Here is a 25,892-nt window from a genome sequence, read left to right as displayed (position 1 = left end):
GTTCATATGGCACTAACATGTCTGAGATGTACTTTGGTGCTAGGCCATGGAGAGACTTGTACAGAAGCAGAGCTGCTTTAAAGTCTCTTCTCTGAGCCACAGGAGCCAGTGCAGAGACATGAGGCATTGTACGGGGGAAATTATTGTTTATGATGTTTAAAAGACCAATATTAAAATGTTTGACATCTGTTGTGGGCTTTTGTGTTAACATTTTCCTCATTGAAGCCAAGTGCTGTTTGCAGACTGACTGTGGAGCTTAAAGAGAAGCACATTTCTGCACTTTGGAAAGATTCAACCTGAATCTTATACATTTTGACTTTATTCTCATATTATTCTCGTATTATTGAATAAAATGTTTACTTTAATCTCGTAATATTACGATATTTATGACTACGACTTAAATGTTGAAATGTTATGAGTTTATTCTCGTTTTTTGTCTAGGTTTGGTGTCTCTCATCTCTCTTCTGGGCCCTGTGTCACTTCCCTGTAGCTTCAAGTGACTCTTTGCTCCTCATACAGCTCTTCTGATGGTACTCCCTCAACTGGTTCATAGGAACTCATGTTCATTATCTGTGTGTGTTTGTGTGTTTGTGTGTGTGTGTTTGTGTGTGTGTGTGTGTGTGTGTATGTGTGTGTGTGTGTGTGTGTGTGTGTTTGTCTGTGTGTTTGTGTGTGTGTGTGTGTGTGTGTGTTTGTGTGTGTATGTGTGTGTGTGTGTGTGTTTGTGTGTGTATGTGTGTGTGTGTGTGTGTGTTTGTGTGTGTGTGTATGTGTGTGTTTGTGTATGTGTGTGTGTGTGTGTGTCAGGGTGGTTTTGTGCTTTTGTTTTTCAATTGAGCCTTTTGTGTTATTTCTTTTTAAATGAACAGTGCTTTGAAAAAAAGATAAAAAAATATGGGTAATGCAGACCCATATTTTAAAGACCACTAAAAATAAGACAAGATTAAGTCTAAAACTATTGCTATAGCATTTAATGACTATTTTAATAGACAGTAATATTGCTCCATCAATTCCAAAGACTCTTTCCTAAACCTCCTCCCTCCTTTCATCCCTCCTTTCCTCCTTCCTCAGCAGTGCTCGCGGGCCTTCTTTAGTGAGGTCAGGGAGGGCTGTGTGTCCCCTGGCCTGTGTGAGCCACTGTCCAGTTGGGATAATTATGATGGATGGAGTAATTTCCAGGGGTGCTTGTGGCCAAGAGGGGGAGCCCACCATGCTTTCTCTCAGCTTTAATGACTTTTTAATAGAGCGCTCTCCCAACGCCATCATACGCCCAGTGCCAGGGAGAGTCACCAACAAATCACTGCTGTTAAACCTGGTAATGGCGCAGCGGGAGACACGGGGGATCGTGGCCTGTCAAATACCCGCAGCCCCTGAGGCAAGAGCACGTCTCAGAGGGCGTGTTCTCTTCATGTGCGGCTGCCCGGGCTCAACACAGAGTGGACATACAGTACGTGGACTGCATGTACTCTGCCTGAGGAATCCAAATTCTGTGGCCATTTTTTATTATTTACAAGATTTGTTTTTGAGCTTCAAGTTGAGATGATATTTTGGTCACACTTTGTTTTCCCTAACATGATGTAACTCGATGTAATCCTTCATTTGTCCAGGAGTGGTCCAGGGTAGGAAAGGTTTCAAACGTGGACACCGCTGTTAGAAATCAAGATGTTCTGACTTCCTATGGGCGGGTCCAATATGTGAACAAAGGAAATGCTAGCTCTCTAAATCATAACCCTTTATTGAAATCTTATTATTATACTGGAGCTTAAATCGTAAATTTGAACACTTTCTCGTGGGTCAATGCAACTTTTGTGATACACTTTATGCTTTTGTCCAGGCGAAAACATGTTTTTTTCCCTGTAAGTTTGACAACACAAAAAAATTACTAAAATAAAGGCGAGTGTGGAGAAAAGTCGAAAAATCTGTATCTCATTCCAGTCAAAGTTTATTTAGAATCCACACAAAAGAAACAATTTGACCCATTTACAAAATACAACAAGTAACTGATCAGTCTCTCAGTGGTTGGAAGACATCTGTCATCTTCAAATCATTATAAAACTCTCTTTTTACACCAAAAATCATCAGAAAACTTTCAGATATTTATATTTCAAAATCCAATCGACAATGTTGAGGAAGTCGAATCTTGGAGTCATCCTAGACATCCATTTAAAATTTGAAGCACGTTAAAAATATATATATCTAAGGTCTAATTTAAATTGCTTCTGGCTAATAAGATCTTGTCTGTCCATTCAGCGCCAGCGGTAATGATCGGCCCTCGCCACGCCGCCGCCGCTACGCCGCCACGCCGCAGGAGGAGGGGGCGCTACCGCGCCCCAATGGTCCTTTTATTACGCCTACTGCTGAATCTGTGACGCTGTCCACCATCGCTTTTACCATCAAAAAGCAATTTTATTTTGAATTCTTGGCAAAATGTGCGGCTTTGCCGCACAGAGACCGTGACTTTTTGAATAAAAATGTGGATCAATGTAGTTTGAATAACTTTTGATGTCCCACTCCTCAGTACCATTTTCACCAAATTTCAGCTTTTTAGAGCCAACGCCCTGGGAGGAGTTCGTAAAAGTACGACATTTGGAAAAACTCCCGAGTCATCCTTAGCCATTTTTGAACCAATATGGCCGACATTTGGTTGGGCGGACGGCGTTGCTGTAATAATATTTTTTACTTCTCTTGTCACCATCTACCTCTGCGCCAAATTTCATGATTCTACGATCAGATTTTTTTGGGGTCATTACCTATCTCTCAATGCATTTTTGGTACATTTGGGGGCGCTGACGCGCCAATTGTTTTTATTTTAGAAAAGGGAAATAGCCAGAATGTAGAGAGGCACGATTTTTAGAGGTGTGCAAATTTTTGTGACTTTTCGTCAATGTTCACTGGGTGAAAAATAGGGGGGTTGGTCCCGAGAAGAAAGAAAGAAAGAAGAAGAAGAAAGAAAAATATTCCGATGCGAAAACAATGTTTCCCATTTTTCAAATATCATAAACTATACATTTTCGGAAAGCGCTCGCGCTTTCCTACCTCACCCACCAGGGACCCACCACTGTGGGTCCCTAGTCACTGACGGGTACTTTCGTTAATTTTGAGTGGGCTCCGCCCACTTTGTGTTTTTGGCCCTCTATACAGTAATAATGTTCAATTTTTGCATTACATTCTTATATGCACGGAACATGCAAGAGATGGGGAACGTATTCGTGAGCTACTTAGCGCAAATGAGTGCTTTATAAGGGGATGAATGTAAAGTGCTCGTTTAGTGCGCACTTTTGCACGGGCTTCGCCCGTTTACAACGGTAATGTTCCATTTTACTACTACTAATTAGTATGCACGGGGCGTGCGTGAGTGAAGGAGTGCGTTAGTGAGTGTTTGGAAGTGGGCGAGCGCTTTGCGCTCGATTTCGTGCGCACTACGTGCGCACTTTCGCAGCCGTGCTTCGCACGGCCTTACGAGATTAATAGGCCTCTCGCCAGCTTGTGGCGCTCGGGCCTAACAATGTCCCTTGACAGCATTGTGACTAGTGCGATATAGATATATAGATATAGTGTAAGATAGTATAGATCCCATAACCCACAGACTTTTTTTTTGCTGGTGTCAAGCCACAAAATGTCTTTATTTGATGTTAATCGGCCTCATATTCACGGAGAAAGATGCAAAAGAATGAAACTGACACCAACACACGGGAGTGCGCACTGAAAACTCAAGCTTGCAAAAGACAAATGTTATAAATTTACCTACAACATAAAACATCAATCGATTCAATTTAACCGTCCTGAGAACAAGGTTTGCAGCCTGAGTGTTACCAAGAGCATCTCGGTCCACAGGGAATGAGACAAAAGAAGTGAAGATGTGAAGGGGATGTGCAATGAAACTAGGGGTAATGGGGTGGGGGGTTTAGGAAAAACAAAATCACATCATGCAGTGAGTGAATCGGTAGTGACCTGCTAAAATAGTACCGGTATATCTCAAATTCACCAGAATTTAGGATCCACTGATTTGGGGGGTTGACAAATGAAGCCTGCGTAAGTTCACCTGGAAGACCTAACTTAAATCTGCGTCGGCCTCCATGGAAGGACCCCTCTCCCCAGCGCCATCATCGCACTCAAGCGGCGTCCGCCTGTCCGTCTGAGAGAGTCAGATCCCTCACTTCACCATGGACTCTTCCAGGTTTCTGCGCTTATCCCAAAGAGGTTCTGCAGTTTTTCCCGGCCAAGAAGGAGGGTGAAAGGTCAGGGGACGTCTGCGTCATGGCCCCCGCACCTGCTCCTCATCCCCAATCAACGCTCTCAAGTTACTCCTCCCCGCTCCCAATCAGCGCCCAGGCGGTCGCATTTAAGCCCTCAGCCAGATGGCTCGGCCGCTTCAAACCGTACTGCGACCCACCACCTCCCCTGCTCCTCCTCTGCATTCCCCTCATCCTCTACCTTCTCTCCACATTTACCACCACCAGTCTCCAGGCTCCGGGGGGAAGGTATCTAATTCAATCAGATCATGGAGTGCCCATGATCGCTACGCCTTCCACCGGGGTCTGAGCGTCAAATAAACGTTCCCTAAAACATCTTTTTTGCTTTCTGTGTCTGAGTCTCTCCAGGGTGAAATACACTGTAGCTGTATTTTGTACCTGCACGTGGAGGTGGTCGCGTGGGTGGTGGGTCGATCATTGCTGATTGTAGCTTTAATTTCAGATTGAAAATGACTTTTGGGTGGAAGTCGAAAAGTCTGGACCTGTAAAAACGGTGTCCTAACCATAACCTTAAGTACTGAGGAATGCAATATTGATGATTGAATTCTACTTGATGAGATGTAGGTACAAGGACTCAAGTGCACTAGAATATTGTCACGGTTAGAATATTGTCACGGTTTGAGTTTAGTCTGGATTAGTATGGTCTGGTTCTAGTCGCAGTTTAGTTCACCTTTCACAGAAAAAGGAAATCACTAATGGTTTATTCACATTTGCCATGATTTGGTCCAGTACAATCCCAGTTTTGTCCTGAAGTTGACTTGGTTTTGGTCATGTTCTAGATCCAGTTCAGCCCTCATCTAGTCTTGATCTAGTTCCAGGTTTAGTCACAGTTTTGTTGTGGTCTATGTTCAAATGGAAGAGCTTGGAAGAGATTTTGCCACAATTACGCTACACACATATTGCAGTCACAGCAGCCTCTCAAACAGCTGTAGTTAAACAGCTTGACCAAATATGAATGCTTTGAGACGGCTTTTGAAAGCACCAGCATAGCCCAGCGTGCACAGGGAGGACAGGTGATCGTTCCAGACTGGGAGAAACATGATTGGTCTCATTTTGTTTGAAAACTGGTGCGAGGAACCACCAGCGGCTCCTGATAAAGACACTTCAGTGAGAGAAAGAAAAGGAGGTGTAAAGTTTGAACAGATCGTCAATGTAAGATAGGACCTGACCATGCAAGGCTCCATAAGTCGGACGCAAAATGTTTAAATGTATCTGGTACGAGACGCGCCAACTAATGAGAAGCTTTCAGGGTAATGTGAGTCCTTCTATGTGTCCAGCTGCAGAAGAGACTGCTCCTTCTTGTTTTAAGATGAATGAAACATTTTGCACAATTATGAGTTTAGAGATTTTTGTGAACTGAAAGAAGCAGCCCATCATGAAACTAATTTAAGGGCTGAAATGACCAGATCTCGTGACATACTCAGTTCAGCTCAATACTAATACTGTACTGTGGCTTTAATAGCATCAGGTTCATGTACGTCCTGGACACGATGAAAAGAGATTTAGAGAAAATCATGTGTTTTACGTAGTATAAATGATGGTTATTACATTATATTTGTCATTGGGTGTTTTCACATTTGTCCTGGTTTTAGCCCAGGTTAGTCTTTTTCTAACACTTGTTCTGGTCCTGGTTTAATGCTGGTCTAGTCCAGGTTTATGTCTATTTCTTCTTTGCCCTGTGTCTTGACGATGCCCTGCAGATACATTGTTTTGCACGTAAGTTGGAATGGGTCATATCAGCCAGTGCTTCACTAGAGCTGGATTCAGGGTGGCTGTTCCTGTTGTTAGCCGACAGTGAAGTGACCTAATTCTAGTCTATGAGTTGTATTACATGCAGTAATTCTTCTCCTACTCTTTTGACATCTGTAGCAAACCATCACAGAAACATCTGAACAAAAACATATTGAAAATTCTATGCATTTAACATGAAAGGAGGGCTACTTTGATGTGCTTTCATGACACAATGGCTCTCCCTCGTCATTAGCTCACACAAATGCTCATTGTTATTGATTCATGCATGTTTTGAATAATGCTTTGTTTTATATTTGAAGCTCGAGTGCTCAGCCCTGTACAACTGGACACTGCATCATACACATACGGCTCGACGATGTAGTGCAGCTATATTTCCAAAACGAAAACACTGTGAAGGAAGATCAGCTGCTAACTTTGATACAATGTCGCTTAGAGAATCAGTTACACAGTTTTGAACAGTTTTTCTATTATTAGTGCATATGTTGATTTAGATCAATATTGAGCTATACAATGAAAACACATTCAAATAATTACGTGATTTTTCATCCCTAAATATCATAATATGTCCTGGGGCAGCATTATATTGTACAGTATTTCTTTAGGCACGTTTTGACTGGCTCTCGTCCACTAGACCTGTCTTGGAGCTCTTGGGCTCAGTTGGATTAATGGCGACCTGCGCTTCTATACTAAGAGAATGGCTCGCAGGGGTCACAGGGTTAATATGAGCTTTTTCTGCATTTATTCCACTTCTCTGTACCGCTACGTCTCGTTTTAACATCTTCAGCATCGACATCTAGCTGTTGTAGTTTGAATTACAATAGAACATGTGTCTTTTCAGCTGCACTTACTGTACAACAACCACCAATCATAACATCATGTCATCTATAGTTTCTCCTATTTAATCTAGTCCCTTGATAAGGAATTTTGTGTCTTTGTGAAATAGATGGAGAGATTCTTCTTTAGAACTATTTTTTCCTCCAAAGACTGATGTAAAACTATGATTCATATTTAGGTTCTGTATCATCTTAAAATCTTGGAAACCTGTCAGGCTCTTTATGATAATAGCTCTAGTAAAATGTATGTCATTTGGGCTAATAACTTTACATTAAAACATAAAGGTCAACAATTGGTATCATTTGAAGTTATGAATCAATCCATTTCTTTTAAAACAATATTGTATGTATTGTACTAGAAACATCTTCATTTGTAGTCTGGACACTGTTTTTGCTCTCATCCAAGAGTACGTATTTCACATTATACAATCTATATAATATCTCCCATAGTTACTGTGGTTTTCTGCAGCTCCGTCTTTACAGTTATTGCAGCTTTAAATGGGAGTTCTGATCTGAGAGCTGATTGGAAGTGAGCCGCGTATTTGTCATAGCTTGGCTCAAGAAGCTTTTTTCTTACAGGCAATAAAATAAGTAAAGGTCAGTGTTGTTTGTATCCCTTTATCAGCGCGCTCATCGTTTTAGATTAGCCCATATTCCCAGCTCTCATATAGCGGCTGGCCCTCCGTTGGGACTGTCCCATTCACACTGCTCACTGCACATAAATATACAATGAGTCCTGTCGTCTGCTCTGATGAATTAAGCAATCAGTGCGGTTTACTCACAGAGAGAGAGGTTCTGGAAAACTTGACTATAACTCTGCTGTTGTCCGAGATGTTTCCTGGGACTTCAAAACGGAGGGTCAGCATAGTCTAGGCTTCCATCCACCGCGCCTCTATATCACTCCTTCTCCACCATCACCACTCTGCTGAGCTCTGGACTCGTGGTCTGTAAAGAGGTTTAGGTGCAAACAAACAGGCTATTTAGTAGCATCTCTCCTCCATTTAGGCCATCATTAGAGGCCCTCAAGGCCCTGGCTCAGCACTGAATTATGAATTAAGTTGTCAGGAGAGCCCCAGTTTATGAGCTAAGGGGGTCATTTAAATTTAATTTGAAAAGGGATTCAGTTAAGAATGTATGCTCAGCAACCTCCTGTGGAACTTCTCCATTAGCCAAGAGCTCGGGCCCAAGCACTGACAAAGAGCAAGTGAAATAGAAATGGCTACCAGACTATTGGCAGACAGAAGTAATGCATATTCTTGGAATTGCGAGCCATTGATGTCTGAACAAAAGATATTGAATTGGTCATAAAAGTGTTCTGTAACCCAAAGCAGTTTTGTCAGCATTGCTCTGAGATCCCAATACATCTTTTATTATGCTTGTTCAGTCTCAGTATATTTTCTTCTTTACTCATTAATCCCTCCATAGGAGATTATCTGAAATCTATTGCAAAATGTGCATCATTCCAGTTACAAAGAGTTATTTTTGTTTTATTTCCACATGGTGTGATTATGGTTTTCCACTGTCTAATTTGCATTTATTTATTTTTGCTTCCATTACTTTTAAACCCAATGTTTTAGCCACTTACTTATCATTGACGACATAATTCCATATGTTTTGTCAAGCTATTATTTTAGGTATTAGGTTCGGCCTCCGGGCTGAGTGAGGCCTTTCTGTTTGGAGATTGCCTGTTCTTTAGATATGTTTCCTCTTGGCACAAACCCATGACATGCACAATAAGTAAAATCTTCCTGCTAAGTAGTCCTGAACTTGCCTAGAAAATCTTGAATGAAATCTCTGTATTTTTATACAGCTCAATATCAGTCTGGTCTCTCTAATCTCTCTGCAAGTTCAAACAGGCTTGATTGACAGGTGCATTAACCAACCAGGGACACGAAGGTTTCATCAGTAGCAAAACAAATATGGCAAAAGCTCCTCAAACGTAGGTGTGGATTATTTTAAGAAAACAGAATGAACGCTGTTGCCATAAATGCAAAACATCACAGGGGAGAGAAAGACATCGCAGATCTAAACAGCATCAATGAGCGAAGCACAAATCGCTGTCAATCTGTGGTGAGAGACATTTTATTTTGTTCTAAAAAATAGCAGACCAATGAAATTGTTCGTTTTACATGTTTCACAGAAATAAAAGCATTTGATTGCACGGTGCTGTTTGAGTTTGACTCACAGTGCAACAGAGGGAGGGGTGACCAGACTCACTCTCCTTAATGAGTTGAAAAAGTCTTGACTAAGCCTGGCTCGAGATCCCTGGACACTGTGTCTGCCCTCTGCCCTCTGCCCTCTGCGTTTTGCTTTGACGGATTTCCCCAACAGTATTTCTTGGTTAGGTGAAATGCACGGGGTAAATGTTCCTACAAGTAGCAAAAAATATGACGTTTTGGTCCACCATCGGTAGAGCTTGGTGTGCTGTGGTGATGGTGACAAACTACCATCTCTCATCTCTCCCTGACATACCTGTCTCATACGCCCTTAAAGCTATACTATTCCAGTAAGAGTTCACTGCACTATTTGATGTCTGTAGAATCACATGCACTATCTAACCACATACCCTCGCACCTCTAAGAGCCTGTGAAATGAGAAGGAGACTCTGAAGGATGCACTAAATGAGACTGGACCTTTTCCTATAAGCAACATCTGCCAATAGAGTACGGTATGAGATCCATGTTGTTTTGAAAGCCCCTCTAAAAGCAAATCAATGCTGCTACAAGTTTGGAGTGGAACTAATCGCAACTGTTTATCCGAAACACATGATTCAGAGAGAACTTTATTCCTCACCTCTGATTAACAGTTTAGTACTTCGCTTGTTCAATTGGCGTGAGTCTCTGCGGTTTCTCAGTGCTTTGTTGTTGTTGTTTTTTTGATCTGTTTCTAATAGTTTTCCATACAATGCCATGATTGTATGTTTTCAGGGCGGGCCATGCATTTCTCTGATAGGTTGCGTACTTCAATTCCCCATTGTTTGCAACTGCACAATTTTGTGTCTACATAGTTTTGTCGATGGAAATTGTGTGTGTGAACCTAAGCATACAAGGACATGCAGTGCTAGAACCATCGACTCTGAAACTGTTACTCCCGTGTCTGACGTTCTCTCCCTGTGCCAGATGTACGTCCAGCTGTTGTCCCTCTGCCCTTTGGGGACCGGTGCAGGGGCTGCTGCCAAAGAAACCTCCCTCGGGGACCAGTGATCGTCAGGAAGGTCTTTGGAAGGACTGGCCCATTCGCAGGCTGCAGTGTTTGGCCATGTGCGAGAAAAGGCATGGTAGCACTCACTTTTCAAATTGTGTGAGAGATTGGATTTGGCGTTGGCGGTTGTTGTGCATCCGCTGCTCTTTGATTATAAATCAAACTGCTCCGTCTCAAACCCTCGGAATTTATTATTCAGCATTGACCACTGAACCTGTGCCAGCCTTTCCCTGCGCTGTGAGAGTGGATGCACAAAGAATACTCACAGATATCAACTAAACAATGGACATTTTTGTGTTTTAAAATCACTTAAAGTAATGACAGAATAAGGTCATTGTTGTTGTTGTTGTTACACTTCTGTCTATATTGACCTACTGCCCTCTGTATTCCATCCAAATGTCCGAACCATTCCTGGGATGTGGTTAAAGCCAGTCAGGGGTAGAGAGGGGGCTCGTCACACTCTGACACTGAGCCAGAGGAGGAAGTGACCTCCAACCTTCTGTTGTCCGTTCACACTTTCCTCCTCGCCTAACTTCCCATTTGTCATGACTCCATCCTCCCCTGCACTCTAGCACAAGTCAGACGGACAGCTCAGGGGAGGAGAGGAAGTGACACGTTTAGAAAGCTCTGGGTTAATATCAGGGGAGGAGAGAAAGAGAGTGTGGCGAGGGCAGAGTGCAGTGTTAAAATACAAGAATAGATGGAATACCTCTAAACAAAAGTGCACAGCAGTAACAGGAGGGCTCAGCAGATAGGGTAATCAGATCGTCAGGGCAGTTCGAGGAGAGTGAAAGCCCTCAGGACAAAAGTGTCGTGCAGAAGAAGGGAAAGGTGAAAGGAAACGGAGGATGAGAGGAAGAGGTGAGAGGAGACTCGGGGGACCAGGGGAAGAGGAATAAGAGAGGAAGAGGAGGGCGGGAGGAAGTGTGCATGTCTGAGGCTTCCTGCAGAGCTGAGACTGGGACAGGATGGAGCACACGGTGCGTCTGCCATCTCCAACTGTTCTCTCCACTTTTTCTCTGCTCAATGCAAAGCAGCTGCCGCCTAAAGTCAAACATATACAGCATTCTCTCTGAGCTGCAGTGAGATTAAATAATTATGCTTTTTCTGGGGGTATAGCATCAAACTATGGCATTGATTTTTACATTTTTCACATTTTGCTTATTACAAAGTGCCATATTAATCTAAAATAGCTTGTAGAAACTGCAGTAAGCAGTATATTTACCTTTACTTGTTTTTGCTGTTTGGCTTTTTGGTCTGACCTGGAGTATGAGGCTCAAAAACATGAGTGTAATGTGATGCCAGAGGTCCCTGAACAGGCCTGGCAGACGACAAGCGGCTGAGTCGTCTGGAGGAAGTTTAGAATCCCTGGGCAAAATCTGTGTTTACAACAAAGACATTAAAATCTTGGTTGGTTTATGACCAGAGTTTTAAGCCGAATAGCACCAACATGAGATTTAAGATTTGGAAAACAAAAAGCAAAATATTCTTGTTAGCAGATTGTATAAGAAAATCAAAACCCTTTGGCTTGGATAGATGGAACTTTTATAGGTATAGAGTAATTATAATCGAAAAAATTAATTAAAAAAAAAAAACAACGATTATTCTAACCCTCTGACTGAAATTACTATCAAGGCATATAAATTAGAACTTGCAAAGGGAATAATATCTAAAGTACCGTATATAAATGCCTGCCCTTGACAGCCATTCAGCTAAATATATAAAAATGTAATGGGAAAAATAGGGTAATTTTTTTTGGATGGACGAGGAGTGGGAAAATGTATGTACTTTATAATGGAGGACCACAAAGTCCCATGTTCGGAAGGAAATCTGTTTTTTCATAACACCATGTCAAAATGCTCATTATTCACAGGGAGGGGCTGAATGCTGGATGTGGGTGTCAGGAGGCCCATCGTTATCATGTATTTTGAGACATTGTCATACCACCATCCCACTCAAATTCAGAACTATGTATATGGGTCATTGACAACATAAATGGATCCCTTTGGAACTTGCTTCTGGCAGCTGGGGAACAAAAAGGCCATCACAAAATAAAATGATATATAAGTTATCATACAATTTCATATCCCAGTAGAAATTCTTCAGTAGTTTCCACACTTTGACCATGTTTTAAACGCTTGTGAAGACTTGCTGAAGAGTGCAGTTGTATATTGTCTTTTTTTTCCAACCAACAATTGTCAGCCTGTTGTTTCAGTGGGGGTCCTGGTGCAGAGTCAGACTGGAGCTGGAGGAGGAGGAGGAGCTGTGACGGGCTGAACGTGTGACTAAGCAGGGGGTGAAAACAACCATCTGAACCCATTCTCCTCATCCAGACCAAGCAGCAGCAGCAGCAGGTACAGCACAAACCCCACAAAGACTGGGACTTGTGAGCAGGACTCTAGCTGGCTCTCACAGTCTAGACAAAATAATGAACTCACAAGGTCGATTTGTCTGATTTTTCTCCAATTTGTTTTATTCTGACAACAACATTCATCATTTTTATGTGACTACAGTGAATTGTAACATGAGGTGTTACAACAATACACAGTTTCATTAAAAAGGCAATGGGGTTTGTGTCTTCTAAGGTATTATACACATTTCAACAAGATAAAGAAGAAATGATTAGATAGTATTAACCTGGCCTTGACAATTTTCACATAAATATACAATATGTTGTCTGGGACCTTGTCTCCTGGAGAGCCAGGGCCTGATTGATGGGCCGATTAGCCAATCAGAGACATGCATGGTACATTTATATCATACAAAATGGCATATTCTTTGTAAAATAAAAAATAACAAAACTAAACGATGTCATTCTGAAGTGAGACATAGTTGATTTTGTTGTAAATTCATTGGTGATTCAGCATTGAAATAAACAAACCTAATTGACCAGCTCTGATAAGTGTGGACCAGACTAGATCCTAAAAAATGTCTGTCTGGGTCATTCTTACAGTCTGCATAACATATTACAATGGCACAACTTAAAACACAACCTTTTTTATAATATTTTGTACTCTTTTGCTAATACTTGTACTTCCACAACTGTATATGTCAACCAGGTCTTTAAAAAAAACAATTGATTTGTTACTGTTTCCACAAGGACATTGTTCCAGAAATGCAGCAACTCCCACAATGCTTCAGCAACTTAACATGCCTTTTTCATGAGTATGGATTTAACCGTGCAATTTTACTGTGCAGACTTTACATTGAAGTCACGATAAATAATTAAAAGGAAGGCATCTGCAAAACACCAAAACTACAAGAAAGAAAATGAAGGGAAAAAAAGACATTGAGCTGTCCAGGATAGAGTAAATTACAGCCCGTAAAAGCAGAACATGCAATCAACCATTATGAATGAGGCAACTTGTTAACAATGTACCTATAACCTTCCACGCAATTATACCAACAACCCACGAGGGAGACAGGTACACACTCTACATAGGAATAATTCATGCCTTGAGATACCGGTCGTAGCTATAGTGCAAAATGCAGAGGGAAAATGGTGTGGAATTATGCAACAGCTTCTATATCAGTCAATACATGGAGTGAAAAATGCATGAGCAACGCAGGCGGACGGCTGCAGCTTTCACCCGGGCTTTCAACCCGCTGTTCACTCCATCAGCAGATCCAGCAGAGAAATTCTTTTTGCATGGACATATTGGTTTGTGATCATCATTCGCACGGTCAAGATGCCGCGCGTGGCGAAGACATCAAAGCTGGCGTCGTTTCACCGACGCCAATGCAAAGAGGACAAAGAGAGGAAATGTTTAATTGTCTAATAAATACAAAATATAAGATTAAAAAAGAAAAGTGTGCAAACCATGTGCATATGATGGGTTGTTTCTATTTACGTTGGAGGGCGTAGTTTTACACCAGTGACAGTTGGTGTAGAAAAGTGAAAAAAAACAAGATGTATAGAGTATTAGGTCAAATTAGAGTAGTATTTTTTTTTCTGGGAGTTTAAAAATGTATTTAACTTGGTAAAATCCTCAAATAATAGCGCTTGGGATTGAACATTAAAAAAAAAAAACATGCCAAACGTCCATAAAGATGCATTAACAAACAATAAATAGTAATAAAAGAGCCTGATATGCTGCTTTGCATTTTCCAACTAGGATATAGAATTATTCATTTCATTAAAATTGTCTACCCAAGGAAAATTAGGTAAGATATTTAGCAACGTCTTAAATATGTTAGAACATTGCAGTGACATGGGAAGGTTAACATATGCACAGGTAAGCGAGGTGAACTAGGTAAACCTTGGCACTTGGTAGAGTTGTCAAATGTGTGATGAAAATAATATGATATGTTTGTTGTCAGAGCACTTTTATTTTCAATGCACAAACTGCACAATTATATTTTAAAGGGAAAGAATGGAGAGGCAGAGGCAGTGAGGAGGAGTTGTGGAGTGTTCAGCTGACTTTTGTTGCATAAATGTGACAAAATTGTTTCGTGAATATTGCTCCCAAGTATTGCTGTATGTATAATTATGTGTTCTTTATTTTCTTCTTTCCATTCTGCAGATCCATTTCAGGAGATGTACTATATTTATGCATTGAGTATGTCAGCATTGGCTCCCCATTGAAGTGTGGCATTGGATAATGTGCACATTTACATTTTACAATAACATCTCAAAGCTTTACAGAGGACCTATTATATAAAGTTGACTTTTATTTATTTCCCTCGTCGTTCATTTATTATATTTTGATTGACTTATGTATGCTTGAGTAATCCTGCATTGTCCTGCATTCACCTACCCCCTAGCTCTGCTCGCTTACTTGCAATTATTGAAACATTTCAGACTCTGGGTTATTGGAGGGTTCATAAATGTTGCGTAGCTTTGAAAAGGAAAATCCACTGCTTTCAGTTAAACACTTTGAAGAGGCATTTGCCGTTTGAACAGGAAGTCTATAGAATTATTCCTATTATGAAACCATTTTAGATCAATATTGCTGTTCACAAGGAACAAAATCTAAAATATAATCTATTGTTTTATAGTTTGATATTAAATACTTGAAAAATGTACGCTGCCACTCCAAAAAATACATAAGTGGCCACTTGGAATCAACTAAGCAAATACAGTAGGTCCTGTTGTGCAGCGGTCACTCTCTCCATCATCAATACAAGATCAACTGGTGAAAAAGAAATAATGCAACACTAGATGGAAATAAATCTTCGAAACAATGCCACAGTGAATGTGCTGTAATCAAAGCTAGAGGAGGTCTTATGAAACATTAGAGCGTGTGCCCGTTTTTTCTGTGGCCACTTTTCATTTGGACAAAGTATACACATCACCACTGCATGTTCTACTGTGCTATAAAGCTTTCCTAACGCGCATCATGAATCTACATCTGATTATTTAGAATGAGCCAGATTGAGTAAGTGATATTAATCCCATTAAATTGGAAGAATCCTTCATGCCCATTTAGAAGCCTGAGCTGTCAGTATATGATGCCTTTGAGTCTGGCGTTCGCTAACACTAACCTATGTGTCATGTTTCCGGTTGGCACTGCCAAAATGCCTTTCCACTAATTGCCTGTTGCATGTGGGGTGATGGCTGAATGAGATCTGAATGTATATGCACACAAAGGCACTGTGAGGAACATTACGAAGGGTCTGATCTGTATTTAGTGTCAATGCTGAGTGGCAGCAGCCAGATCCTGCTGTATTATCACCATCCAGGTTTGTTGTTTATCTCCTACAGGGCGACATCAGCAGCAGCAGTAAGTCATGTCTTTACATAGCCATTCACCTCAGAACATGGATTTACAAGTAACTTTATAAAAGGCTAGAATATAAACAGTACTTTTCCATTTTCTTCAGCTTTTGATTTATGTGTTGACAAGCCTTGGAGCAGCTAATGGAAACTATGCCTTATTTAAAGTACTCAGAGTGACCAAGACGAGCAAAGATTTGCACGAAATGATAAATAGTTTTTCTTTTTTTCATATAAAATTGGAGCGCCTGATTATAATTGGATGTTTGAAATTGCCGTGGATTTTTATTTTCCAAGACACTTCATCAATAATAGTTTGTTTGTTTTGTATTTTACACATGTCAACTGAGAGGTTTGAGAGGTCATCCTGTAACTGGAGGGTTAGTGGTTCGGTCCTTGGGCAAGACAGAAGAAGTTATACGTGTGAAGCTGTCAATAGCCTTTACACCCTCATTCAGAGAAACCTGCTTATGTAATAAACTTTCCATGCAGTCCAGGGTCAAATATTGAATTGTGAAGACAGCTATTATTCCTTGCACCAACAATAAGCCATAAAATGTATTCATACAGAAAATAAACTACTAAAATGTGCCCATTGGTGAATTCTAAGACCTTTCTTGGCCCTTTGACAGACATAGTCATCGGCCACTGCAGTTTGGGAATAACCTCAAGAGTTTTAGTACTCTAATACAGAGTTGTAGTACTCTAATACAGAGTTGTAGTACTCTATACGGAGTTGTAGTACTCTAATACAGAGTTGTAGTACTCTAATACAGAGTTATAGTACTCTAATACAGAGTTGTAGTACTCTATACAGAGTTGTAGTACTCTAATACAGAGTTGTAGGAGTTGTAGTACTCTATACAGAGTTGTAGTACTCTAATACAGAGTTGTAGGAGTTGTAGTGCTCTAATACAGAGTTGTAGGACTCTACTACAGAGTTGTAGGAGTTGTAGTACTCTAATACAGAGTTGTAGGAGTTGTAGTACTCTAATACAGAGTTGTAGTACTCTAATACAGAGTTGTAGGACTCTACTACAGAGTTGTAGGAGTTGTAAGATAAGATAAGATAAGATATTCCTTTATTGTCCCACATGGGGAAATTTCATTGGTGCAACGCAGGTAGATACAGAGGTAGATACAGAAGAACAGATCACTTATAGGAAGTCTGAAAAACACTTTTAGTAGAACAGAGTTGTAGGAGTTGTAGTACTCTACTACAGAGTTGTAGGAGTTGTAGTACTCTAATACAGAGTTGTAGGAGTTGTAGTACTCTAATACAGAGTTGTAGTACTCTAATCGACTTCTTTTTTCCCCTTGCGCATCAACTCTGAGGATGAAAAGTGAACAGCTTCGATTGCTGATTTCACACACATTTTATGACATTATGGAGTTATATGGATTCTCTGCATAAGCTAAATGCAAACTTACATTACATGTGAAGTAGGATAAATCTTTACGATCAATCTGACGGCAGAATTGAGAAAGCAGACATCTTGGGCGAGGTGGTTGTGTACCCTCTTGAGTCTGAAAACTCATCTCTGAGAGTAGATGAGAATCAGGGGCTGAAGTAGCACTTTATGTTGCTGTGGAGTGGAAGAAGACTGAGGCCTCCTCAAGTCAATGGGCCAGCTTTGATTTGGAGTTGACGAGGATGCAAAACTGGCAATGGTCAAATTGGCACACAACAACACAGCCTCCTAACTGCTACTATTCGTCAGCAATCTTCGACAACGTTAGAGTTTATGGCCCGAGGCTTGAACCGAGATGTGTGCCAGCGTCTGAGGGTGACACTGCAGTCTGTATGGGAGGTGGCCAAGGGCTCGTCACACCAGGAAACGAGAAAACTGAATGTCCCTCCTGAGAAAATGACTCCTCTACATTAGAGTGTAATAAAAAAAGGGAGGCCAAGCTGTAGTTGCTAAGACACGGCAGATGCAGGAGATTGGGTGAATGTGTCAAAAAACAACATCCAAACTACCAGCCATTTCAATAAAACATTTAAACAAATTAATGCATTTGTTTTATAACAAATAAAAGAATAATTTGAGTATTCATGCTTTTTGCATTATTATTACAGTCTCCAGTCTTTAAGTACTATACAGAAGTAGACTGTGTAATAGTCGGTTCAATGATAATAGTTCTTGTATCTTTATGCTGCAGTGGACAACTTTTCTCTGTTCTTTTTGGACATTGTAAAAGCAGCACTTAGTGACAAAATCAGACCACTAGACAATGTCTACGTCTAATATCAATACAATAAAGAGCATAATATGTTGCTACGTTCCGTTACGGCTTGATGGGGGATTGACTGCACAACAGCTGTCACCCCTGCTTTGCTGTGCTAAAGCTGTGCCCACGCACAGACCTATGCATGTGTGAACACTGGAATGAATGAAAACTGATTTAATTACTCCCTTCTTCCTTTTACGGTTTGAAAATCCGGTATATAGCATTAATGCAGTTATTATGACCTCATTAGCAGCAGTTACACATGTGTGTCAACATGTAACCCTGATAACTGTGAGGTTTGTAAACTCTGCAGCGTGACTTAAATTTAAACCAAGCAATCAATAAAACCCAATTAATGATTTATTTCCTCACAACTTGACCTTTTTCTCCTAATATAGCTCTTGTTGGACAATAATCACATTGTCTTTGTTGAAATGGTCATTATCCTGTTGTCTTTTAAAACATTTTTTTAATCTAATATCCGTTTCATTCTAATCGAACTAGTTGCAATATTCTGTTTCAGTTTTGTTCATACATTTGTTCAAACTTTTTTAATGCTGCTACAATATTTGAAATGCACGTACCAGAAAACATCTCATGGTTTAAAGTCTTTAGAAGCTGCACTACACCCCTCCCTTGTCTAATTAGCCCCGGCCGACTCACAGTCTCTCATTAACTGCGCTTATGGGCTCCTTTATGTTCAGCTTGGCCCTTTGAAGACTCTCTTCATACAGTGTGATTGGATTGACTCTAGTAGACCAGCTGATCTGTGAAATAACTTAAATCTCACTGCAAACACTGACTGGACTCCATTCGCCTTTGTGCAAAGGCTCCGATCAACAAACCCAGATAAGGAGCTGGGCCGGGCCACCACGATGAAGGCCAATGGCTTAAGGCTCTATTAGATTTGACTGGAGGTTCTTCTGAGAGGTGGTGATGTGTGACAGCCACTGCAATTATGCTGCTGTCCGCTTGAAACCGCAGGGATATCCAGCTGACTACACTCAAGGGGCCACTGCAGACACAGACAGAGTCAACTTTGCCCAACGGGGTGATTATGGGTTAAAGGTGAATGTAGAGGGTTCCACAGCTGAAAGTAACAATGGGCAGGAGCGGGTCAAATGTAATTAGAAACTGGGACTGTGTCTGGGCAGTTTGGTAACAGGGGTTGAGATGTTATATTTGGTGGTAACAGGGCATAGGAGAGTGAGATGTAAATGGGTGATGGGGTTAGACATCTATTAATCAGACAATATTTATGTATAAAGCATGTTTCATACATAGAACCTAATACAAAGTGCTTTATTGTGCATTAAAAAAAGTCCCACATGCCCATCCAACCTCACCCACTTGCCAAAATACATAAGACTGAGTAAAGATAAACATGAGACTGAGTACAATGAACCATATGAAGAAATACCATCAGAGGAGCCATATACACCAGGAGCCGTCACAGGAGAGTGACACAGAGGAGGAGAGATGAGGGAGACACCAGACCTCCACCAGGGGCCCATGAGCCAGGCCCCAGCAGCAGACACAGCTGGCCACCGCACCTGGTGCATGGGGCCCCACAGAGGAAACACTGGAGATCCAATAAACGGTTAAAAAAAAACGAAATATATGAGTGGACGCTAAAAACAGAATACACAATAGCATCAATAAAATGTGTAGTATGTGAGTATAAGTAGAATAATACTTGGACATGGTTGCATATGACAAAATAAGAGGTAAAAAAGATAAACCAAAAAGTTGGGGCTTGAGCTGCTTTTGAATGACATGAACATTCTCTGTGGCCCTGAAGTCCTCCTAACTAATGAAAATGCCTTGATTTTTATTCATTTTTTAATAGATTCTTTGGCCCTTATAGTCTTTATGGGACAGGACATATAATGTCACATTAAGTTAAGACAGAGGACAATACAGAAAAACTTTAGAGAGCCAGATTTGAACTCACAACGCTGCAGGTTGTGCGTGTTCTCGACCACTGAGGGTGGTGAGATTTTAGCAGCATTAGCTTTGAAACTTAAACTAAAACTTAACTAAAACTACTTCCAAATGAAATATTACTACATGTTAGAAACAACACATTTATTATGGGACAAAGTTAATCTAAGATTTTTATGTAACCTGCCATATTCCAAAATGTGCATCTATAAATGAATCCAAATTAAAAGCTATAACTTCTCAGTTAATAGAATGTTTTAAACAAGACTAATCCCATCTAAACCTCTGTGAAACTGTCTGTAATGACGCTTCATTAGGCTCCTTTGGACAGACAACAGAAGGACAATGACATTCATTTCAGACATTTTATCTGAAAACTACAACGATAATTATAAATGGAGATTAAATCAGCCCCATCCTGCTGTTCTCCAGTGCCGAAACTTCTTTTTGTCAGAACGCACAGTCCAAAGATTAGCACTTAAATCAGTACCCACATCTAATTATACAAGCTAATCTTATTGGACTCTCCAAGTGGTGCTAAGCTCTGCGATGCAATGATTATAAGAGCAAAAAGTGAAGTTGGAGCGGAAATTCTGTTAGAGATTTAGTAAATGTAGTCTTCATTGCCTCAATGTTTATTTTTAGTTATTACAAATGGCCTTTCCTTCTGGGCTCTGCTCCTGAGACATGGTTCATGGGGCACACTCCAGGCTTCCAGCAGAGAGAGATTAACACAGTGTCCATTACATGTATTTGACTAATGAAGGCCCGGACTGTTCCATGTTCCTGTCAGAGGGGAGGCACTGGGGGAACAAGTAACAAGTAACAACCACCACAACAACAACAACAGTAACTATGAGTTTTAAGTTATGGCAACGGCCCTCCATTGTTATAGCAAATATGCAGTTCAAATCAAATAAAAAAAATATTCTAATAGAAAAAAAAAATCCTTCAAATATTAATTAATCAGTCTACACTTGCTAAAATATTCTTTTCCACATTATTTTAAATAGCACTACCTTTTGTATGTAAAAAAAAAGCTTTCTGGTACATATTTAAGCTGTTCACCAGTTAGTCGAATATATCTAGACTAGACGTTTCATTGGCTCTTGAATCGTGACAGAATGCATTATTTTTCCATGTGTAATTGATCGGTTCCATTAGTAAATCATTGCACTTTACCACACACACCTACATTCCATTTAACGTGATTGCATTCGCTTTCAAACACACCCCAGTCAATAATAACGGAAGTGCATTTGCATAACCACGACGCTTGTTGCGTTTCATTCTCCCACAAATCGTTTCCCAAACATCAAAGGCATTTGTCTCATCCCGACCCGTCCTTCCATAGACATCTGAGCCCCGCGCAGCCCGTGCGTGACGTGCGCGGTGCGGCTGTGAGCGCGGCGCTTGCATGCGGCGGCTGCAGGTGTCAGTCTGACTGTAGCCGGTAGGAGGGACTTGATGCTCCAACTTCTCATTTCGCGCGAGCGTCTCCTCTCCAGCCAGTCGTCCTGGTCCTGCGCGGAGAGACACGACGGGCAAGAAGCAGCAACACACCACGGCACGGCTTCCCGCACCGACACCACCATGCCTTCTACACCTCAACGCCAAGTGGATCCTTATAAATCGCTTTGTTCTTTTTGATCTTTTTTTTTTTTTCCTCCTTCCCCTTTCCCCCCCTCTACTCTTTATTCAGCGAGGCGCAAGGACACTACAGCATCAGCAGCAGCAGCAGCAGCAGCAGCAGCATCAGCAGCAGCAGCATCAGCACCAGCAGCATCAGCAGCAGCGGGATCCATCCACCGCTCACAGGGCATCCTCTGTACAAACGCACCATCCACCTCCTCCTCCTCCTCCTCCTCTTCCCTTCCTCCTACACCTCTCTTTTTCCCTCTCTGGACCACTAGACATCGGCTCACCTCGTTTTTTTCCCTTGAACCGGAGACATGGATCTATGGTTTTACGCGACGCGGATTTGCTGGTGGAAGGTTTTGTTTCTCATGAGTGTATTCCAGGACTATCTGAGCTCCATGCTGGACTGCCCGCCGACCTGCACTTGCTCCCAAACTGAGATCTATTGCAATAAGTCCGACAACGGAAGGTTTTTCCCTTTACTGGCCGTGCAAGACAGTGCCAACAATGGGACCACTGTTGAGATTGCGGAGTTATTAAAAAACATCAGCTCCATGTAAGTAGCCGCGATGGTGACACACGTTATTCTTTCTTTTTTTCAAATAATTTATTCATGACTTCGCTGCGATTATGCGTCTGTGATTTAGCTGTTGCTTTTTTTGCGTGGTACTTGTTGGATTCGGCCGGGTTTGCTTTTCATGTGTGACTTTCTTGCGTTGGCTGTCTTCGCGCGCAAAGTGGACCGTTAAGTGGCTCCGCGTTCCTCCCCCGGATCTGCCCACATAAAGTTGTTTCTCCGCATCGGCACCGCAGGCCTCCCCGCACGCTCCACAAATGACACGGGGATGTTGCAGAGAAGCTTGTTTCATCCCATTCATCCTCTCCTCTCCCCCCCCCCCTCCATCTCTCTCTCCCAGATTCTGTCCTGACGCACCGCTCCATTGCGCGAAATGAAACGGAAATAAATGGTGCAGTCGGGTCAAGCGCTCCCAATTCGTGCTTTTTTTTTGCTTTACTGAAACTTCATCACGTCGCGCAAGGCCGCCGGGTGATTTTGTGTGTGTTATTCTTTATTTTTTTGGGTGCGTTCCGGGGGTTAAATTAGACATTTTGTTACAGGACGCGACTGCTTTTTTTGTTGTTGTTGTTGTTGAAAGATGCGCCGCTTAAAACGCAGGCTCTGTCTATGTATCTGTGCTGATGACGGGGCACGCGGCACAGGCCCTCCTCACCCACGCGCCCACGCACCCTGTGAAGTAGGATTTTCACCCCCCCCCACACACACAATCCTTCTCCAAAGCGCTCCCTCTCCCATGCGCGTGCGTCTCTTTCAGGCATCGATCCTTCCCCTGCAAACATCAAAAGCGCTCTGTTTTTTGAAAAGTCAGGGGAAAAACATAAGCAAGCATAAAGATAAATAATAAATAAATACATACATAGATAAATCAAACATGTAGTGTCGACTCTGATTTGCATTTAAAGTAAACAGCGGCTGTGGCATTATGACAGGCGCACTATGGAATTCCCTTCAGCTCCCATACAGGCCACAAAGGACTTTATTTTATTGACTTTCCTGTGCGTTTTTGCAGCTCCAGCTTCTTCATGTTTCCATGGTTCAGAGCGTTCTCATGCCACTAGAGGGTAGCCTGATTCCCTATATGTTTCTTACATGCTACCCCCCCACCCCCCTTTCTTTCTTCACATTAACACAACTTTTTAGACAAATGGGCATTACTGTAACAGCCCCAGCAGCATTTATGCACCAGTGAAGCGTTATCCCTGTAAGTGATTAGTGTGGTTGAAGATTCCCCTGAAGTTTCCCCCTATAAACTTTCAATCCCAGAGTTTTAATTCTGTCTGCATCGATCGCCGTTTCGCCTTTGATTAACCCTAATGGCCGCACTCTGGATTAATTGTGTATTATGCAGGCGTAATGCCAGAACCCCGCTGGTTTTCCACGCATGGACGTTTACCTACAGCCACCAGCCATAGCTCAGTGTCAGCCTCTATCCTTTCAACATAAACATCTCTATTTCATTACCATTATACATGCACTTTACATAATCGCGTGTTCTATATATAGCAATTACGTTGTTATTATGTGTAATGACTATATTACGGACATAATGGCATAATCACAGTGCAATGCATATACGCTCTTCACTATACAAATGCTAATGTGCTAAACTGTACGGTCCGGAAAGGCGTGAGCATCCGCACAACAGATCCTGATTGAGGCCATCTTCAACACTGATTGTTTTTTGGTCCCCTTCTGTGTAAACCGTCCAGATGCATGCATTTTCTTAACAACAACTCGCAGAGAAATAGGTCCAATTTGGGGTGGATGAGGATACCACTCTTTGCAGGGAATTGGCCACCTTAAAAGACCCAGGCCAGTGTTTTTCTATTTTTCTTCACAATAGGGAGTTAGCCATTGCGGTTTGAAGGGGATAAAAGAAGGCCTTGTTGTGATCGACAAGGCCTGGAGTATAACCAAAGGGTATTTCTGGGCATTGTTCTATAATTGAATGGAGAAATTCAATGAAATCATCCAAAATGTCACGTCAATGTGAGTGAAGAACGAACTCCATTTGTTCTTGGCCTGTTTCTAGTCTAGTGAATGAGTAGTAGTAGTAGTAGTAGTAGTAGTAGTAGTAGTAGTAGAGATTGGTAGTAATTAAATAAAATGCTACTGTTTCATACTCTTACTTCTACTTGAGTAATCTTTTTTTTTTTTAAGCAACAGTACTCTTACTCACTCACTGACACGTTTTGGTTAAAGTCTAAAGAGTAAAGTCTACAAGTGACAAAAGTGAAATGTTGACGTCAAATAATTTGTACTTCTTGTGTTTCTTGCGCCGTTCCTTTTGATATAAATGCATTCTTCTCTTTTTTGTGTTTTATGGCTTGAAAATACCAGATTTCGTGCATTATTTAACCTTAATACTTGTTTCCTTTACTTGTAATTCCTTGGATTTTACTTTATACATTTACTTGAAGAATATGAATAAGCATTTTGGCTACTCTTTGCATGGTGGCAGAACGAGTGCTAGTAGTAGTAGTTCTTGATGTACACGGTAAATAGAATTAGAAGTATTTTGTATCTGTTCTTCCTGCGTCGCAGCAGGACAAAGTGGTTAGCTCAGGTCTGGTGCAGGTGTTGCTTTGTTTGCACAATCCAATCAGGGCTTCCACCTCGCCTTATGACGTGTGGCCCCATTTGGAGTTTTGCCTCTTTTTGCACCTTCAAGAGAGTGTTTTAAGCATATCCAGGTGCATCCCCGTCACGGCGCTCATTACTCAGCTTCCTATTGGTAAATATTTCTAAAAAGGATTCGCGGAAACAGCTCTTTCTTCACCAATCACCACCTCTGCTTTGAAGGGCTTTGTTCTTCTCAAATAGCATCCACAAGCTAAAAAAGACTCTTTTCATCATTATCTTCAGATATACACACATCTGCATATTTAGTCAAAATGTCACAATTCTGAAGACTAATAGTATTTAAATGCTGTCCTGAGGTGCTGCATTTTCTATTGCTCAAGTCAAAATAACTCGTCCTTTATTGCCTTTGAAATACAAAATCTTCCAAAACTATTGTGCCTCGAGCTACTTTAGCGTCAACTTTCTTCGCAGTCAAAGAGATTTATACCCACTTGTAAAATTGCCATCTGTTTATGTGCAAACAAAGCAATGGTTGGCAGTCTAAAATGGCTGCCTGTTTAAATCTGCAGCCAAATAGAGCTTGAGGTTCATCATTTAACGTCTTGCTCACCGAATCTATAAACAGCCTCATTCCTTATATTACTAGACGTCTGTTTTGAAAATGCACATTGCTGTTTTCTAGTGCACTTATCAGACATGAGGTACCATTTCGGTTAAATATAGGCTTCATAGTCAGAGAACGTAGTCATCAAGAACATAGTCGGTAAACAAAACCAGCTCAAGTGAATCAATACTTCAAATGTGCATGCATTAACCAATGTGGAATCCAACATTAAAACACATGTACAATCTAAAAGAAAGTTCCTTGACTTATCTTCTAAAATGTATTCTAATAAGTACCAATATTATTATTATTTTGCTAATAGTGATTATTTGACTAATAATTGCATAGTAAGAATCTTTAAAAATAAGTAATTTCAATTCTGCACATAATCCAAAAAAGTAAACCAGAAATGTAAAGTGCCCTTTTAACTGGCTGTGTGTCTTTCTATCAACTTTATTTTAAGCTGACAAGAGGAATTGTAATGTGTCAGGGCTGTCGGCTTTGAGTTGTTCGTTCTGTTAATTGGGCGATGGAGTCACAATCGACCAACGTTTGA

The 25,892-nt window shown here is 41.2% G+C and overlaps 1 protein-coding gene across 2 annotated transcripts in view; it reads left to right on the top strand.

Moving 5' to 3' along the window:
* The first annotated feature begins 21,705 nt into the window (after positions 1 to 21,705).
* ntrk3b (neurotrophic tyrosine kinase, receptor, type 3b) overlaps positions 21,706 to 25,892 on the top strand; it is a 290,494-nt gene continuing 286,307 nt past the window's right edge. For both annotated transcript variants that reach the window (XM_072465473.1, XM_072465472.1), the window contains exon 1: positions 21,706 to 22,125. In XM_072465473.1, coding sequence (XP_072321574.1) covers positions 21,884 to 22,125 — 242 coding nt within the window. In that variant the 5' untranslated portion in view covers positions 21,706 to 21,883. The remainder of the gene's footprint in view (positions 22,126 to 25,892) is intronic.

This window comes from Eucyclogobius newberryi, unplaced genomic scaffold (assembly GCF_026437365.1).
Source record: "Eucyclogobius newberryi isolate DKJ021-1_F unplaced genomic scaffold, fEucNew1.0.hap1 SCAF_5, whole genome shotgun sequence".
Classification (NCBI taxonomy): Eukaryota; Metazoa; Chordata; class Actinopteri; order Gobiiformes; family Gobiidae; genus Eucyclogobius; species Eucyclogobius newberryi.
Note: the sequence above shows the minus strand (reverse complement) of the source record. Positions and strands in the feature narration are given on the sequence as shown.